This window comes from Diorhabda carinulata, chromosome 9 (assembly GCF_026250575.1).
Source record: "Diorhabda carinulata isolate Delta chromosome 9, icDioCari1.1, whole genome shotgun sequence".
Lineage (NCBI taxonomy): Eukaryota > Metazoa > Arthropoda > Insecta > Coleoptera > Chrysomelidae > Diorhabda > Diorhabda carinulata.
Window position 1 is genome coordinate 19350059 of NC_079468.1, and position 20431 is coordinate 19370489.

General features: G+C 31.3%; 1 protein-coding gene across 1 annotated transcript; it reads right to left on the reverse strand.

The window, feature by feature from the left end:
- Positions 1–4936: 4936 nt before the first annotated feature.
- Positions 4937–9780, reverse strand: LOC130898164 (uncharacterized). The gene is made up of 2 exons (XM_057807241.1): positions 8995–9780; positions 4937–6995 (listed from the first exon to the last, which is right to left on the reverse strand). Exons 1-2 carry the CDS (start codon positions 9778–9780, stop codon positions 6720–6722), a joined length of 1062 nt encoding a protein of 353 aa, XP_057663224.1. The 3' UTR covers positions 4937–6719.
- Positions 9781–20431: the final 10651 nt, after the last annotated feature.

The window sequence follows — 20431 nt, forward strand, 5'->3', positions numbered from 1 at the left end:
TCAGTTATTGATTCCAAAAAAACTAGTATTATAAATATAAGAACATTAATACCAACTGCTGCGTTCAAATCTTCTACCAAGAGATAAATAGTTTTGTGAATATTTTCCATCATTGTCAAATTTCTCGAGAAAACATTTCTATCTTTATTATTTTCAGTGTAACAAAAACGTTTCAATATTTTATAAAATTGTTTTTGTCGACTGTTAACTGCTGTTGATACTTCAACAATAAAAATAGTCAATAACACACATTGAATATTGATGGTCAAATAGAAAGATACATAAAAGATATCCATAATTGCCCATTCCGTGTAATATCCTATAAAAGTATAAGATACAGTTCCTAATAGTACCAACCAAAATACCATATTAATGAGAATAGTTACTACTGGAGCATTTGAACTACCTAAAATACTGTTCAAATTATGGAAAGAACGAAAAATTGATGTCCACTTTTTCCTTTGTACTATTAATTGATGAAAATACGTTAAGCTGACGACAATATAAAGCAATGATTGAATTATTTTCAAAAAATGTGTCAAAATCGAAGTAGATTCTGATTGTTCGGAGAAGATTATCTGAGAAAAACTGAATGCTATTAAACATATGTTGATAATGATCAAAGTCAACACTTGTATAGTGAATGACCATCTTGCATCTCTCATTGGAAATATTCCAATATAAGTACATAATTTATAGTACACTTGCAAAATAATTATATCCTCAATTTTTAATTGATATTTCAACTTCATGACGATCTAACAACCAACGGCAATAGAATATCATGACTTTTCGTAATAAATCATAGCAGAATGTTTGTTTTATTGAATATATACTTTTTATAATCACGTATCATAATCATAATCATATGTCAAATCACAGATAGTCGAACGCAGTGGCGAACTTGGATTATTTATTTCCCTCTAGGGAAAATCTATTCAATGAAACATCCATTTTTAATAGATTCCAATGTCGAAGTGATAATTTTTGCTTGGAATATATTAATACAGGATTGTGATTTGGGTATACCTTCATTCGGATTATTTTTAGTAAAACAATCATAAAAAAAACCTTTTTACACTGAGTGATACTATAATACAAACATTAGTAAACAACAGAACGCATTGGTGAAGTTATAAAATTAGTCTTGAGCTAGAAATTGATTTCTCAGTTCAAATAACCAGCAATCTATTAGGAAAACCAAATAAATACGATCAAATACAAATCAAATTATAACAGAGAATGGGGAAATTGCTGAATGCTGAATCTGCCTTTCTACCGTCCAGTAGAAGTTCTTTAGTACCAACTACTTATAATTACGCCTATAAGTTGAATTATTTTAGCACTTCCGAAGAATTTCGGATCATTGTAACATAGATTCATCGATAATTCACAAAATTCTTGTCTGAGATAAAAGTCATCTTTCTTAAACTCAGGTAGAGGTTTTGTTGAAAATTCTTCCAAGCATCTTCAGGGATTGGTGTTACAGCTGGTCTGTTGGACTCGAAATATTTTCGATATTACCTTTACTCTGAGTTGAATACATAGTAGATCTGTCATGATATTTATAATTAAATAGTTACAAAGAATAATTTTGGATAACTATCAAAGGACAGCATGCGTAGGAAAATTAAAACAATAACTATTTTAGTATTTTTCAATAAAAAATAATATAGACGTTTATAGGCTTTTTTACAGTAGCATTGCCTAATTGGCAGTATTCAATTGAATTAGGATTATAACGTAAGTAGTAACGTTGGATAACAAAATTGGAAATAGTCTCCTATTTAGATTAATAAATCCTGCCACTGTCAAAACTGGTCGAAATTTCTCCAACAGAGCCGTGAAGTCTTCAATTTCATTGACATTATAAGTATCTTGTGAATCCGTTTGTAGCATATGAAACAATCTAACTGCCTTTATACCAGAGCTTTCAATTTTGTCTCCTGCTATGATCAGCAGAACAACCACTATCTAAAACAAAATGAATAGACAATTCTAAAATACTAAAACAATTAGATCTCTATCTTAAAATTAGTTATTTGTTATCAGATATACGTTGGAAAACTTAAACTATCAATAATTGATGCTTTCAATCATTTTCGTGAGATTGTTTGTTGTTTTAGATTTTTCAAAATATTTGGACGCTTCCGCATTCGCTAAAAGGAGTAGTATTATAGAACTTCTCATGGTTATTCTATAGTTATGTTCGAGTAATTGGTAGTTCTACCTATTAAGCTCCCCTATTAAGTACAGATATTATCAGACACAGTTTCAAATCTTTTTGACACCAGAATTAGTTCGATACTGTTGTACAAATCAAAATAGACAACAATCAAATACAAAATACCTAGAGATAGCACTAGATTCGTAGTGACGCAGAAAATCTCAATTCAAAGCGGAACAAGAAACAATATATGATAATTTACTTGTTTATAAATAAATTTTGAAACTTGGCCGGTAAGGACATACGGGATTTACCTATGGGAATATACCATTGAAAACAACACCCAAATAATCCAGAGATTCAAAACTGTTCTGCATCAGAATTGTTCATTTTGAAAATACAAATCAAGACCAAAGTTCCATATTATGAACTGTGTAGTAAACTCGGATAGATAAGACGGTAATTTAGAAACGAGCTCACAAAACAGGAATTTACAAAACAATTTATTATGTAACTAAATTATATAACACCCTGTAAACATGAACCTATTAATAAAATGTAAACAATGAATTGCAAAAAAACTTTCGAATATTCATAATATAGAAATGGCAAATGCCAAGTTGTGTGGAAATTGAACTAAACAAAGAACATGTCGACCATTACAAGTCACGGGATTTGGCCGACGCGACGTAGGACAAAAAGAAATACATATATAAGGAAAAGTTTTTGCAGAGACTAGTCGCTATGTGACATTTGTAGTTGCTTTACGGCACCTATAGTTGCTTTGATGCATTGCCATCCCTTTGAAGCATCAGCAAGTGACAGCTTGTAGTCTAAAAGCCGGTGGGGATATCTAGCTCGATGAGACATATTTTTTATCCAAAATAATTTAAAGACAAATATTCCTATGACAACTTGCCTATCGAAAAGTGTTCATAGCTATTTTTAATTTAATTAACGTTAACCAAGTTTATTTATCACCCTCACTCTTGTCATAATCGAATGAATTCAAGTAGTCCTTGACGTTGGTTTGAAGGTCCTCGTTGGTTTGAAATCGCTTCCCACTAAGCTACGTCTGGAAATTCCGTAGACAAAGCAGTAATGGTAAATTTGCGGTTTTCTTTAACCATTCTGTCAACTCGTTGAACCAGGTCATCTGTAACGACAGATTTGCGTCCTTGGCTTCCTTCATCATGCACATTGCGGTCATCTTCAAACTCTCGACACCATTCACGCACAATACCATCACTCGTGAAGTTTTTCCCTTGCACAAAATTCATTCTCCGATGGATTTCTGCAGCACTTTGGCCTTCAGTCTGTAGCACAACGCCGACTGACGTCTGAATGTCAATAATAGCGGAGTGTGTAGTGCGAGAGCTTCGCAGTCGCCTACAGCGCATATAAATTTCCCTGCTTTGACAGTTTTCTTTTAAATGACCCTCTTATCTATTCGTGTTTATTAAATTTATTTATTTTGCAACTATAGGCGAATTAATCTCAAGAAAATCACACTATTAACCTATCCCAAATTTCTTGATCTCGGACTTTGTTCAAAGCAATCAATTATTATTCTTATCTTATTTCTTTGATATAATTTTTTAAAAGATTCAAATTTTTGACGACATCATTGTAAAATTATATACTTACTATATAACTGCCTACATGGCAACAATCAATAACGAACGTCACCGGTACAGAAAACTTAGCAAAATCAATGGTTAAGTAAAAGTGTATTGCAGGAACCATTTTGAAGCAAACAATTAATAGAATTACTAATATTGTATTTCCAAATATAACGTTTGCGTATTCATTTATGAGATAAACATTCATGTAAGCACGTCCAAGCTTTCTTGAATTACTTATACGTTCGTTTCTATAAAGTGGTTCAGTTTTACCGAATATTTCAAGCTGCACACAAAATGTTTCTAGTTCCTCCGATATACGTTTAGAAACCTCGCAAATTAGAATAGTTATAAAAATAATCTGTACATCAATTATAAAACGATATAAAGCAGATAACGAAGTTGTCATCGAACGAAAAGCGATTGCCTCAGAAATTACCGCTAAAAATAATACAGCGGCACTTAAAATGTGCTTGAAGATCAACAATTTAGAAATGCGGATTTCGCCGAATGTTGTATCTAAATGTAAAAGTAACACACACAATTTCTTCCATAGATATTTTTTATAATATAATTCATAAAGGTGTGTCGCACTAAAACAGAAATATATCACATCCATACAGTGGGAATAAGCGTCATACTCGAAAAAATGTTTAAATTTGAAACTTGTTACATAAAACCCCAGGAAAAATAAAGAAATCATCAAAGGAAATTGAAACAATGAGATTACTCTGGGATTATCATGAGAAACTACACCTATTATAGCACAAATATTGTAATATATTTTCAAAATGAGAGTCTCGTTTATCATTCTGTTTTGAATCGAGGTTTCAGTGGGAAATTTTTTCGTGACTGACCAAATCTGAATGTGCAATATTTAGTAGGAAAGTATAGTAGTTGTGTGCTTATAATTGCTCACGTATATGTATTTTTCATGAATGCCATATTGGTAACATGCTCTAATCATTTTTATTTAATACAAAAAAAAGTTAAATTATATCCATTTCCCGAAAAGAGAAAAATTATGAAAAGTTTTCAACACTAATACAAATTATGAAGAATAATTTCCATACGGAACCTTTTGTTCATTTAAGATTTAGAAGGGATGCTACCTATGTTTTGAGATAGACAAATAAAAACAAATATATATAATTGGATACAGCTTTATTGTTTTTCAAAATATACTATGTTGAGATAAATACTAGCGTGGAACTTAAAAACGAAACCTCGAATATCGCTTTAAAATATAATGCATAAAGAAAATATTTTTGTTTTCATTATAAAATGAAATATAAAGAGTCGCAGAGCCCTTAATTACCGAAAATAACTTAATTCAAATATAAATTACCGAGTAGTATAGTGTTTAATTCTTACACAGCAAACAGCTCAATTGTTTGACCTTTATTCCCAATAATACGCTCATGCTGTTTGTTTTACGGGAGTAGTGCGGTTATACTATGCAGGGTGAATCTGGAGTCATAAAAATATAAAAAACTAGGCTGAGAAAACTTTTACAATGCAAAAGTTCTTTACTACTGAGGCACCTATTTCAATATCTTAATGGAAAGACTACAGTCCTAGAGGATGCTATGCTCCAATAGGCGAACAGCTTGAAGAATTTCCAAATGCAAATTATAAAAAAATTAAATTGAATTGGGGAGTGCTGACCAGATGTACTTATTCGAAATTTGTCAAGCAGTATCCACCGAAGTATTATCCGAAGAGTTAGCAAAAATAAAATCAGGAAAAGCTGCTCATTCCCACTGGTTAACTATGTTTATATGTCTCGTATGGAACTTTTTTTCGAAATCTTCAAGCTCTTGCCAAACTTGTAATACCTAAAGGTTTATGTCGTACGTCGCTAAATATCAAAGTGAAACCATCTTGCAAAGATGTGGGAAATCATCAAATATACTAGGTACCTCGAAAAAGAAAATATTCTTCTAATAATGGTCACTGACTCCAAGAAACATATTAGGATAGATCGAGACCTCATGAAAGTATTAAGTGCTTTGAAGTACCTTTTAATTTTGATGCATCCGAATATACAAATTTGTTAAATTGAAATGATTTCAAATACACTGAATCTCCAATTATACAACGTTTGGCTGATGAGATTAAGAACATGGTTCAGATAATAGATGAACCAGATTTTTCACGATTCCCCTGTCACTTCCAAGCGGTGGAGAGATATGCCAAAGTTTGAAACCAAATAGGATTATAAGACAGTAAACTAGATATATATAACTTATAAATCAGTCATAAATTATAAACAAGATCAAAATTCAAATAGAATGAAATGCAAAGACAAGTTACTGAAAAGTGTACCGACATATTAATACCTAGGAACTATATTGACAGAGGATGGGAATATGGAGATGAACAACAAACAATAACGATACCAATAGTAACATTTAAAATTTGAAATTGAAAAAAGAAATACGAAGCCATTGTTAACCAACTGAAATGACACTTCTAAGAAGACAACAATGGAAAACGGAGTGGGAAAAATTTATAAATAAAGATATAAGACAAATAACAAAACAGGGGCTAATAAAAAACAATGCAGTTTGAGCAACTAAATTGGTACGGACATATCCTTAAAATTATATAGACTAAAAAGAAAAGTGATGGAAGTAAAAAGTGATATCAAGGTGTATTGAGAAGAAAGTGAATAGATCAAATAAAGAGAATTGGGGATAAGAAAAAACAAACTATGATTTGAATGAAGAGATTGACATAACATAGGAAAAATTGGTACATTAAATACAAGAGGAATCGATAACCTTCTAGCGCACATAAAAAGTTTTGGGAAAATTGTTAAACATACTGTCGCTGTCTTTACGTTTTAGTGTAACTTTTCCTTACAATACGTCGGTCAATAAGTCTACATTCAACGAACGGAGGTTACCACAAATTATTTTCATTTTTTATGAACTAATTGTATATAAATTTAATTGAATCATTATTATAATATAAGTGGTGATATTGGATAACAAAATTGGAAATAATCTTCTATTGACATTAATAAATCCTGCAGCTGCTAGAACTGGTCGAAGTTTTTCCAGCAAAACTGTAAAATCCTCAATTTCATTGTCAGTTAATGGATCTTGTAAATGCGCTTGTAGTACGTGAAATAATCTAATTGTTCTTTTACCACAGTTTTCAATTCTGTCTCCTGCTATAACCAGCAAAACCACAAGTATCTAAAATAGAATGATAACTTTTCATAAATACATAATTCCAATATACTAATACTAATATTTAAGCTCTGGAATATATACTTTGTAAAATAGCCCAAAGTTCTAATTTTAGTTTTACTTGAGTACGGCAGATAACATACCGTGGGAACTAAAATACATTTATTTTGTAAAATCCAGTTAGTCTCACATTTCAATGCGTGAACAAGACTTCTTAGGACTTAGTCTTGTTTATTCTACTATTCATTCTTTTGAGAAGTAGATGTCCAGCTTTCGTGTCATCCCTTAAGAGCTCGGCCAGGAGGTCTCCTTGAAGTTGGTTTTTCATCGTTTGCCAATTTAGCACATCATTGGTTTTTGAGAGCATGAACAATGAATTTAGAAGTAGTCAACACTATAAAGCGACGTAAATTAGAATACTTTGGTCATGTGATTAGCAAAACTGTGAAGTACGATCTGCTTCACTTGGTAATGTAAGACAAAATAATGGGTAGGCGACTCAAAGGTTAGACTACAACATCGTGGTTGAAAAATCTTCGTCCATAGTTCGCACAGCAGTAAATAAATACATACAGCACTAATTATGTTATCGATTGAAACAAAAATATATTGCATATAATTCGGAGTTGAAGGCTTATTTATCTGTTTTGCTCGGATTGCAATTCTTCGTAACAAATAATCTTGCTAAACATACAGGATGTTCCAAAATTATCTTTACAACTTCAAAAATTCATAACTTCGAACATAAACAAGATATTTATAGTCAGTCTTTTGCATGTATTATTGCAACTAATAAAGTTTTTTCTTCAATAGGCTGAACAGTTATAAGTAAAGATGTGGACATTACAACAGAAAGGTTCAGATACACAGGTTCAACGGAACTTTAGGAAAAAATTCCAAAGAGACCCACCATCCAGACCCTCCATCCGTGCATGGCACACAAGCCTCATGAGCACCGGATCAGTATTGCATAAAAGTGGAGCCGGACGACCCAGCACAAGCCCAGAAAATGTGGAGCGAATACGGCAAACATTCCAGCCGACAACTTCAATTCGTCAGGCTTCAAGGCGACTCCAAATGTCTACAACCACAATCCATAGGGTTCTTCATAAACAGTTGCGTCTATATACCTATAAGGTAAAGTTGCTGCAGGCACTGTTACCAACAGATCGACCAAAACGTGTGGAATTTGCCGTAGACATGCTACAACGTATTGAGCAAGATGAAGATTTCTTGAAAAAGCTGTGTTTCAGTGATGAGGCCACATTCCATGTGTCTGGTACAATAAATCGCCACAACGTATGAATTTGGGGTCCTAAAATCCCACATGCGGTAGTCGAGCTTCAACGAGACAGCCCAAAGGTTGATGTGTGGTGTTGACTTATGCACAACAAAATCATTGGTCCTTTCTTATTCATAGAAACCACAGTTACTGGCTGCATGTACCTGGAAATGCTTCAAAACTTTGCTCTTCCTCAGTTGGAAGAATTACAGCCGATTGTTTACTTCCATCAGGATGGTGCACCACCGCACTGGTTGACGGCAGTTCGGGAACACCTCAAGGAAACTTTTTCCAGCCGATGGATTGGACGGGATGCACCAATTCCGTGGCCACCAAGGTCTCCTCACATAACACCCCTCGACTTCTTCTTGTAGGGTTATTTAAAGGACATTTTTTACCGGACACCCGTTAATGACATTGATGACTTGAAACGCCGCATTACACAAGCTTTTAGTACAATCACAAGCGACATGTTACAGCGTACCTGGCTTGGAATTGATTACAGACGGTAAGTGCTTAGGGCCACCAATGGTGCGCACGTTGAAGTCTACTAAAAATACTTTATTACTTAGCAGTAATATATGCAAGAGATAGAATATAAAAATCTTGTTTATTTTCAAAGTTATGAATTTTTGTGGAACACCCCTTATAATAAATATCGTCTATTACTGCTAAGAAAATTTACTACTATTGGTTGATTATAAATTTCGACATTATACTTACTATATAAGTTCCCAAATAAGAGCTATCAATGACGAATATAATATTTACAGGAAAATTCACAAAAAAAATGGTTGTGTAGAAACATATTGTAGGAACCAGTTTTAAACATAAAATTAATATTATTATCAATATAGTTTTACCAAATATTTCATTTACGTATCCATTTATAAGATAAATATTCATATAAGCACGCCCAAACTTTTTCAAAGTATTGATAGTTTCGTTCCTATGGAGTAGTTCAGTTGTACCAAAGTTCTCAAGCAGTACACAAAATGTTTCCAGTTCCTTTGTTATACGTTTACAAACTTCGAAAATTAAAATAGTTACAGCAATGATCTGTATATCGATTATAAAACGATATAAAGTACATGGTAAAGATAACATCGAATGAAAAGTAATCGCCTCAGCAATTAACACACAAGATAAAGCCGCAGCACATGAGAAATGCTTAAATATCAACAATTTAGATACATGAATTCTACCAAATGTTGTATCTAAGTATAAAAGTAACACACACAATTTATTCCATAGATATTTGTTATAATATAATTCATAAAGATGCGTCGCACTAAAACATAAATATAGCACATCCGTACATAGCAAAAGCACATCATAACCGTCAAAATCTATAATCTTGGAATAAATTACGTAGAATCCCAGTGCAACTAGGAAGGTCATCAAAGGATACTTGAAAAATAAATTCACTCTCGGACTACCATGAGGAACTACACCTAATATAGCACAAATATTGTAGTATATTTTCAAAATAAGAGTCTCGTTAATCATTGTGCATTTAATTAGTTTTCCAATAATTTTTTTTTCGTGGCAGTAAATTTAAATGTGTGATAACTATTGAAATATTTAGTGAAAAAATATTATAGTAGTGTGCTTATAATTGGTCACGTATATGTATTTTCCCTGTAAGCCATATTGATAACACGCTCTAACCATTTTTATTTAATACGAATTATATTCCATTCCGCGAAAGTTAAAAACAAAAATCTTCTTTCAATCACTATTAGAAATTGTTGAAAAATGATTTTCTTGCGCAGAGTGTGTTGTTCATTCAAGATACTCTGTACATATAAAGTGAAATACTACAGAAAAAGCCTTTATTGGAAACTTATTAGAAAGAATAAAACACACGAGAGGGCGACGAATTTTTACCAATCAAGTGTACATGAATCGATGGTGCGATTCCTGTAGACAGAAGTTTTCATAATTATTTAGAAAAAGTATCATAGAAAAAAAATGATAATGATACTTTGATTGAGACATTTATCATAATAAAAATGGTATATTGGCCCAATTATATACATTAAGTATGTCAAAATACGTAGGGGACGTAGACAATGAATATAGAGAAAGTTGTGATTTATGTGTTATGCCAAGTCCAATTTTTGACTCTCTCATTTGGGATTGAAGTGCTAGAATTTGGTTATTAATCATAGCTAAGCCAACTTAGTGATTCCTAGTTTAAGCTGTACAAAAATAAAGGAGACCTAAAAACATTCAAATTGTTTCTGTTAAATCCAAAAGGTCCTCTAAGAAGCTTCACTATATCGTTGTTTATTCCTTGGTTTTAGGAAAGAAATTAACATGTCACAAAAAAACTATAGAACGAAATGATCCAATTCCATTCCATATCAATCAAAATTGCCGCTTTTGGTCTATAACCAATGAAATATTACGTTCAGGTTCATTAGGCTTCTACTATAGATAGTTGTAGCTTTTCCATAATTTCAAAAAATGTATAATTTGATCTTCAATCATTATTATTATTGATAGCTTAATGCAAAACCAAGACCAGATTAGTCTTGGTCTTCTTCTCCCAAATGTGGTCTTAATCTTTCAGCGTAATAAGTGATCTTGGTTTTGTACTTGAATGGTTCAGTCTTGATCTTGGTATTGGTGTCACCAAAATACTTACGAGTGTTTGGAAGGTAGTTTTTCAGGTGATTGAAAGTAAATGTAGGATTGAGAAATATGGATTAGATAGTATTTGCCTAACTTTTTTTGTTGTGAACATCAAACATGTAAGTTACTTAATTTTTTCAAGTATAAATTCGAATTTTGGAATCAATCATTTGAACTCGTCCATATGACTTTGAAGCATACTTACAGTTAATTACGACTAATACGAGCTCCTTTATAGATGAATAAGGGTGCATTTCAATTGTAATACATGTTTGTTAATAAGTGTATAGGAATATGTCTGGCACATCATTAGAAAGGAATTTAAATTGAATATCTGAGCATAATGATTCTTTCGATATCTATACAGTTTTTACAAAAATATTTATTTAAAATGCTTTAAAATATAAAACGCAACGGCTGTGGTTGACTGGTGTGTGATTTTTTCTGTCCCATCAAAAGCAGAAGTGGAAATGTAAAAAATTTGTCAAACTTTAGCTTTAATAAAAAGGTCATGAAAATCGACCTACAAGTGTTTATAATAATATTCTAACATGTGAAAACTGTTATGAGAAAAAAAATTTGAACTTTGTTTAATTTTATCAGTTAAGACTGAAAATGGAAGAAAAACTTTGCTTCTTATGAAATTTTATACACAGAGGTATTTGGAAATGGATAAAAAAATATAGGCTGCTTGGAAAAAATTATTTTGGGTAAAATATTACGGACAACAACAAAATGGAAACTAGATTTTTCGAAAAACTATTATTTTTAATCGAGAAATTATGATATTTGGAATCTTGTACAAAAAAACCATGATATTAAAAAGCTTTTTTATTTTGGACATTATCCTCAAAAATTATTGACCAAAATTGTAGACAATCATATGCTGCTTATCTGAAAAACATACTGATACGTAAAAGATGGCTCATTAGAAAAATGTTTTTTTGTCTTATATTTAAATTTATCCCATAACCGTCGACGAGTCCCATTCTGGAAGCTACATACCTGCTACCCCTTAACCCTTCCTCTAATTGAAAGTTAGAGGAGGGATTATCATTACCATTATCAATTTGGAGAATCGTGTTTTATTTTGTTTATGAATAGTTTAGTAATAAGTGTTAGTGAATAGTGAAACTTTAGTGTCTTAAGTGTTAGGTTATGAAAAAATTACGTAAGTAAGGGACAAACCGTGTGTATGAACTTAAATTCTGTTTAAATAAATAAGAATATTACAGTACGTTTGTTTGTACTTGAAATCGACTACGTTATTTTCGTCACATTTACATTTTTCAACAAAACTAAGAATATTTCTCCTTTGCTTGCTTTATTGAGAAAACAATGGTTACTCGTATTTATTCAAAAACAAAAAACAATATCGTGCTTACTGTAGAATAATTTATATATGAATTGACACCATTGATTTAGTATTAAAGATAGAAAGAGCATCATGTGAGTGGAATTGTAAAATTGGAAGAGAGAAACAGAGTATCGGCTTACCACTCTCTATCTCTCTACTAGCTATAGAAATCTGAACTTTCGACGTCATAGCGAACCAATAAAAATAGAGTAGAGGGAGATATATAGTGGTAAATCAATGTTTTTGCTCTCTCTAACAATAGCTTGAATCCACTTGAACAAGCTTCTATATCTCGCTTCCTCTATCTTCAGTATTTACTCTATGGTTGGTACACCTCAAATTAAATTGGATAAATTACTCAATTTGCAATATTCAATTGAATTAAAATTATAACGTATGTAGTAATGTTAGATAATAAAAGTGGAAATAAACTCCTATTGAGATTTATAAATCCTGCTACTGTTAGAACTGGTCGGAGTTTCTCTAAAAAAATCGTAAAACTTTGAATTTCATTTTCAATCAGTGGATCCTGCAGATGCGTTTGTAACATATAAAATAATCTAACTGTTTTGATTCCACAGCTTTCAATTTTGTCCCCCGCTAACACCAGCATAACAACCAATATCTGGAACCGAAATAATAAACTTTAATTTGCTTATTTACTGCAAATGATAATGTTGACATGTTGAAAATGAGTCCAGTAATACTCATACGAGGACAATTAAGACTCTTTCAGATCCTATAAAACATGTTCTTCAATTTATGTTGATTATACGCAGGTAAATGCTTTCAATGAAAAGCTAAACGGTTGACAAAACTTCAAGAATCCAAATTTTTTTAGAAAAATAAACGTTTTCGGAACGAGATTTTAAAAATGATTCATATAACGAAAAATTTGCAGATTTAGGTCAGCCCTGAGTAGAAAAGAGCGATTGTTATAGTTATTTATGTATTCAAGGTAGTAAATAGATGATTAATCCCTGACGGCGAAAGTCTTATAAATCCAAGGAATCCTTTTATTATCACCCGTCGTCTATACTTTAATATCATACCAGTTAGTTTCGAATAATGAATATTATGATATTGTTATTTTCCGCATTTTTGTTGCTAAAGAGATAGATACTAAAATATCTCGTCAATAAGTCAATCATCAAAAACAAGATTTGCAAATTTCCGACAAAATTGAAAAGGTCTCTCTATGATACGGTATTATCAAGAAGGATTCAATGGCAAATAAAAATATAAATACCCCATGAATAAATTTCGCCTAAAATTTATTCATGGGGCACGAAATAAAACATTTCAAATGAACAAGGCTGTATTATGATTTGGTATTTATAGTGGAAATCGATAGCAAAAACTTGTGAATATGTTTATGAAACGATATATTTTTGTTGGAACGCTACCAGGAGCCCAAATTGACACAAAACGAATATGTTAATAAAAGGCGAATTTGAAGCTTATAAGAGGTTATATCTCTTTGCAGCCACAGAGCTATTCATAAAAAGTCTATTTTGAACCTACAGACAAGATGGCCGTATTGTACAATCTTTTTGAAAAACACATTTTAGAAGATTCCTTTTCGTATTGCGAAGTCTTTTGAATTTAAACAACCCCGAAAAGAGCACTGGTCATTGTTGACGTTCAACGTTTGCAGACCTTGAAGGTAAAACGTATTGTCATTCTTGTGGTATTTGAGTTATTCACAGATACTTGAAACATTCATCTTTGTCGAAAACTGGTATAAAATTACAAACATTTGCGTATGCCGGTCAATTAGCTTCAACTTTTGGTGATGAAAAGTTCCCGAGAAGGTCGTCCAAAATCATCTGATGCTCCAGAGAACATCCATACCTACCACTAGTGATAATTAAACAAAGAACACAGCATTTACGCTTCAATTTTGAATAATTCCATTAGTCATATCGCAATTTGTTTTGAATCTATGAATTTTGTTCATCGCATACTTTACTTCTTGTATTGTTTGTAGGTACTAGACATTTTATTTGTTTTATTTATTAATCAATTGCAATATATAAACTTCAAAGGGGGGCAGCATGTACAAGGTCCTTCCCATTTATATGGGAAAGTACTGCGACTAGTGTTCTGAAAATTTGTTTAGGATAACCCTATCACATTCCCCGTATATTACCAGCAAATTGAAATAATCTTCATTAATAAATCCTAAACGGGACATCATGAACACTTTTGCAACGCTTAGACGTTAAGCTGTTTTCATTGTTTGTTGATATGTTAGCTTTTGTTTTGATTTTTACCGCTCCAGACAACTATTTCATTTTTTTTTTCAAGTTTCTAAAAAAACCGTTAATTTGAGATATATGAATTTACTAACGAAGTCCCCTTAATTTAAAGCGTAGAATCCAATGGTAAAGAGAAAAATGGGGGTTGCCATTTGAAAAAATTAAGTTTTCGAAGTTATTAGATGGCGAAATTCGGCACAATTTTCTGAACACCCTATATATAATTTAGTCAAGATTTTCACAGATTTTGAAAGCTCTAAGTGTTATTTGTCCAAATCCCAAAAATATTAAACCTGATTCACTTAAACTTAGAAATATAATTTTTTTCGTGGAGAGCTGCATGTGTCCAAAAATTTCGAAAATGTGAAATAATTAAAAAAAAGTGGACTTTTGGCATAATATGCCTTATATAAAGTTATATTTAAATTTTGCGTAAATTCCAAAAATTTAATAAAAACTATAACATAACGTTCAAAATAACGAAGTTTGGGTCCACTTTGGTATAACCGGAAATTTCAGAAAACAAAAATTATTTCAGCTGAAGCGAGCATTTCGGAAAACCCATGCAAGCAATTTTTCAGAATACTAGTCGCAGTAATTTCCCATATACGAGGATATATTGAAAAATTCTTAGCCTACTATAGAACCAAACAAAATTTCAATGTCAAAATATTTCATTACTCAACATATTCTCCTCTCAATTAGATGATACATTTATTACAGCGAACCTGCAACGTCTCTAGACCTTTCAAAAAAAATTTTCTTCTTGCTCTGCATACCAGTCTTCCACAGCTTTTATTACCTCCTCGTTGGAAGAAAATTTACGATCTTTTGAACTTTTTTTCAGTTGAGGAAAGAGATGATAGTCGTTCGGAGCTAAATCTGGTGAATAAGGGGAGTGTTCTAGTAATTCAAACCCTAAATTACGAATTTTTTGCATGGCAACATGAGATTTGTGTGCAGGGGAGTTGTCCTGCAAAAACAAAACACCTTTGGATATCTCTCCGCGTCTTTTCCCGTAGAGTGGTCAGTAATGTCGAATAGTAATGGAAAATTTACTTGCTTGCAGTCCAATTTTTCACGGTCGCATACGAAAGACATTGATCACCAAGGGTATTAAGCATACCTTCGTAAATCTGTTTACCTCTTACCCCTTTTAAATATAGGTACTTGATGATGGCTCGATTCTCCAATTTTTCGTTTTTCACAATTTCGGTGGACATCTTTTTCCTTTTAATTTAACTCTGATTTACTTTTTTGACGTCAAACTTTACACTGACACTTCTAATAAGTTATTGTTCGTTGCTATGGTAACGCAATATTTTGTTTACGTATGGAACTGGTCTAGGCTAACTAGATATCAATACATCCCCGTACATATCGATTCAGCTCGCCGTGAAGGACCTTGTACAAAATTCTTGTAATATATAACTAGTAGAAATTGCATATCCGACCCTTAGATGTAGGAAGTATCTCTAAGCTAAGCATCAATAAACAAAATATGAATTAAATACAGTCCTAATCGTTTTAACAAATCGGTCCATCGAATACAAGCAACACATATTAAGAACATATTCGTCAGAGATTTGATAAGTGATCACAGTGAACATACAGATGGTTCCTCCATTTAGATTGAATAATTCAGTTATCTAAATAAATAATATATTTTTTCCATGTTATATGGTTTCACTTGAGTATATTTCTAACTTAAAATATAATACCAAAACTAATTTCCGATTATAGTTAATTTCGACAACTTTCCAATTGACTTACTGAAATGTATCGTTAAAACAAAAAGCCATTTCCATGTCACAAACAAATTATCTTAAGAAACAGTATTTTCTTTAAACTGAAACTAACGACTCCCTGCACTAAAATGATAGTACTGAATGTAGTGTACATTTTTATTCTATAAACTACCCAAGGGGAATAAACCTATAGAACAATGTTCGATCACTATCGTGACTAGAGAAAGAAAAATATGTGATAATGTTTATACCAACCTTACACGATATAGTAATTAAAATTATGATAATCACATATTCTATGCGTTTATAAATACAGGATGGATAGTTAACTCTATATCTGCCCAGTCTTTTTGTAAGCGTATGTTAGCTGTCTAGCACGAGTTCATTCATGCTTCGCATCTATAGCTCCAATCACGAGTAAATTCGTTTTTAATTGTTTTTTGTCCGTAATTTGTAATGATGAGCATTCGCAATAGATAAAGGAAAGAAATACGTCTATAAGAGAACAGACTGGTACAATTTAAGTTTAAAAAAAAAATCGGTAGCCTCGACATAGTTCTTCAAAAATTTGATATCATCATACAAATTTTTTTCACAATAAAACCAGAGAAAAAATTGGATAATTGTGAATGCTATTAGATCGTTCATTCAGATGGAAAACTCATGAGGACTACTTAACAAAAAAATTAAGGAGCTTTCTAAAAAATTTAAAAAAAAAATGTCGGATACTTGAATAGAAAATAAAGAATTAATAGTGGAATCACATTTAAGTTAAGGAATCATAGACTGGAAAGGTATTTCAAAAATACACTTTAATACTATACAAGTTTCAATTACTAATCAAGCATCACTGGTAAACAGAGTTAAATTACAGGGTAAAGTACATGACTATAAGGACAAGATATAAACAAAAGTAAGTTACACCCATTATGAACATGAACATGGCCAGAGAAGTTGTTCCTACTTGGAGACTAAAACAATTCACAATATGATATAAAAAACAATAGAGCAAGAAAAGATAATCATGAATTAATCGACAGACCTTGATGTAGAATGTACTGAATGTATATTAATTTATTGTGATGCCAAATAACTATTTTGTTTTATAACTTTTTTGTTCCATTTCTGATATGTAACAATAACTTAGATAATTTTAGCAATGACTACTTAATTAATTTTATTTATTCAATTGTAGTTTTTAGTTATTTAATTGTCCCACCACGCACTACATTCACAAACCTTGAAATATCAAAAAAACATAAATTCAATTATAAAGATTCAGAAATTCTTGGAACGGAATCTAATACACGAAAAAGAGAATTTTTAGAAATAGTTCAAATGTATAAGAACGAAAAAGATATAAATGATAAAGAAGACCTGAATAATTTATATAATATTAAATAAAACTACAAATAATTTCATTGAATAAGTACTGATGTATATTTGAGATGTAAAGACTGAGGAAATATAATTTTTCTCCAACTACTATGAAAAGTGACGTATTTCTCGTAGCTAACTTAATTTCAAAAACATATATTGCACTCATTGTGAGAAATATTATTTCTCATGGCACTTTGCCCACAACACATTCATTTATATAGAGAATCAATAAAAATCGACGAAAATTTTACAAAATTGTCAGATTATAGGAGTTTTTTAAAGTCTTAAGGTAGTTTTCATTCGTGGTTTGATAAAAATCGCAACTTCCATCAAATATTATTTAAGTAGGACATAGTCATACCAATTTATAATAAATAATATGGATACAGACGGTAGTGACGATTTTGATAATACTCCGCCAGAGATTTCGAAAATAGCGACAAAAGTAACTTTAGATTTATTGCCGGAAATTTAAAAAAAATATATCAATTAGCTTACGAGAAATTCATGGAATGGAGAAGAAATACAAAAATAAAATCTTTTTCGGAAACTGTACTTTTGGTATACTTTGAAGAGTCGTCCAAAACTTTAAAGGCGTCTACACTTTAGTCACAATATTCAATATTGCGAAGTACTATCAGTATAAAAATTGCATTGATTTATCCAAGTACCAGAAATTACGTTCATTTTTGAAAAAAAAAGTCCGACAATTACGTCCCCCAAAAATCAATAATATTGACAGCAGACCAATTGCAGAAATTTTTAAAGGAAGTTCCAGACAAGGAATATCTACTAATAAAAAAAAATTTATTTAGAAGGAACTATTTTTAGAATTTATTTTTTTTGTTTCTATGAATTGACATAGATTTTTTTTTAATTAGTGGGTTTTTCAGTAGATAAAAAGAATTAAATAATCATTAAATATTTTATTAGCGTAGCAAGGGCATGTCGTAGTTAGTTGTGAAAGTTATATAACACAAAAACAAAAAAGCAACGGACGTGCACTGTAACGGGAGAATTTTATGAGATGTATAAAAAATATGCTGCTTTTCGAACGATTGATTTGCCAGAAAAACGTTTCTTTTTAAATGTTTAACATGGAAAATGTACTAGACAGGTAGTTGGCATTAACAAATTCGGTAATATGGCTAAAAGAATTGCAATTTTTTTTTAAATTAGAAAAGCATCATCTATTAAAAACCACTCGAACCTTTTACAGAAATGGAGACAGAAAATACACCGTATATGAACGATCAAACCTTAACATCTAAGATTAACATAACAGAAAATTAAGTAAAAAGAAATGACGTTCCGGGTTTAACTATACAAAATTGTAAAAATTTCACAATCAACTACAATTTTAAATAATATTTGACAGTTATGAGGATATTTAAGTATTATTTTGGTTTTACTAATAATAAAAATAAAAATTAAGTTCCACATTCATTCTTTCAATTTGTGCAGTTGTAGAAAAAGTATAATGTGCAATATGTGGGAAAAGTAATTTTCCTACTCGTTTGGGTCAATATCATATTTTCTTAAAAACTTAAAGAAAAGTCTAAACGTCAATTTTTGATGAATCTTTAATAAAATTATTAAAAAAAACTAATTTTAAAACAGAAGAGACCTAAAATAAAGAACATTTAGAAGCATTAATATATTAAAAAGTCTAAGAAATAAAAAATTAAAGAAATTTATATATAAAGTAGGATTCATCATTGGAGCATTATCGACAACTATTCATGACAGGTTGGCTTACTGGAGGTATGTCTATAGAAATTTAAAAAAAAAACGCAAAAAGGATTCCGTGGTAGCCAAAGACTACAACACCTGCTCCTGTATCGTTAAGAACCCGTCTTGCTGAAGTGAATTGTCATCGCTGATGAAAGCTGGTCCATCACTTCGAGCTAGAGATAGAGCGATGAAGCACGCAATAGGAGCATGGTTCTCCTAGAAATTTTGGGCACGGAACACCATTAATAGTAACGAGTGCGGGTGGGAGGCATTACGTAGCCTACTAAAGTTAATCAAAGAAAAAATAACAAGAGTTACTCATAGAGGAAGTGGTCAAGGATAATACATATCCACACGACTCCAGTGTACTGTTACTGTTACGTCTGATAAAACACCATTATACAGAGCAGTCTTTGAACACGAAATACGATTGAAGGACACAGTAGAAAACTGATGCTTGTTATAACCACAAGAATCCTGAATACAGGAAATCCTTCGACTCATTAAACAGAGAAATCGTTATGCTCACGGTTCTGTTGAATATGTTTGAATTAAGATTTTATTATATACCATATTATACATTTTAGTGATAAGTTGATACATTTCAGAAAATTTATATACTATATACATTACTTTCTTTTTCCGATTGCACAACTATAACATACAGAAATTATGGGATGGAAAAGTGTGAAATGTATTAAACAAGTTGCAACGAAATAATAGCATTTTCAGTTATTGAATTTCTGGCACTGATTATGTAACAAATTCCATAAAATAGATCAACACATTTACTTACTATGAAAGTGCCGACATATGAACAATTGGCAATGATATACACATTTGAAACAGCCTGTGTCGACATAAATTTCATCGTAAACTGTGATAATATAATAATCTTGAAGCTAGAAACTAGAAAAATTGCTAAAATAGTTTTTCCGAATAAAACGTTCAAGTATTCATTCAAGATATGAATAGTTGTATAAATATTATCAAGTTTCTTCAAACTAATAATCCGTGTAGTCTTCTGATGGATTTGAAAT

What these genes read in the sequence shown, in the direction of transcription:
- LOC130898164 (XM_057807241.1), bottom strand. Translation starts at nt 9,780, where the DNA reads ATGATTAACGAGACTCTTATTTTGAAAATATACTACAATATTTGTGCT. An exon ending in CTTATTTGGGAACTTATATA is followed by an intron (nt 6,996 to 8,994) that starts GTAAGTATAATG and finishes ATTCTATTTTAG; the next exon opens with ATACTTGTGGTTTTGCTGGT.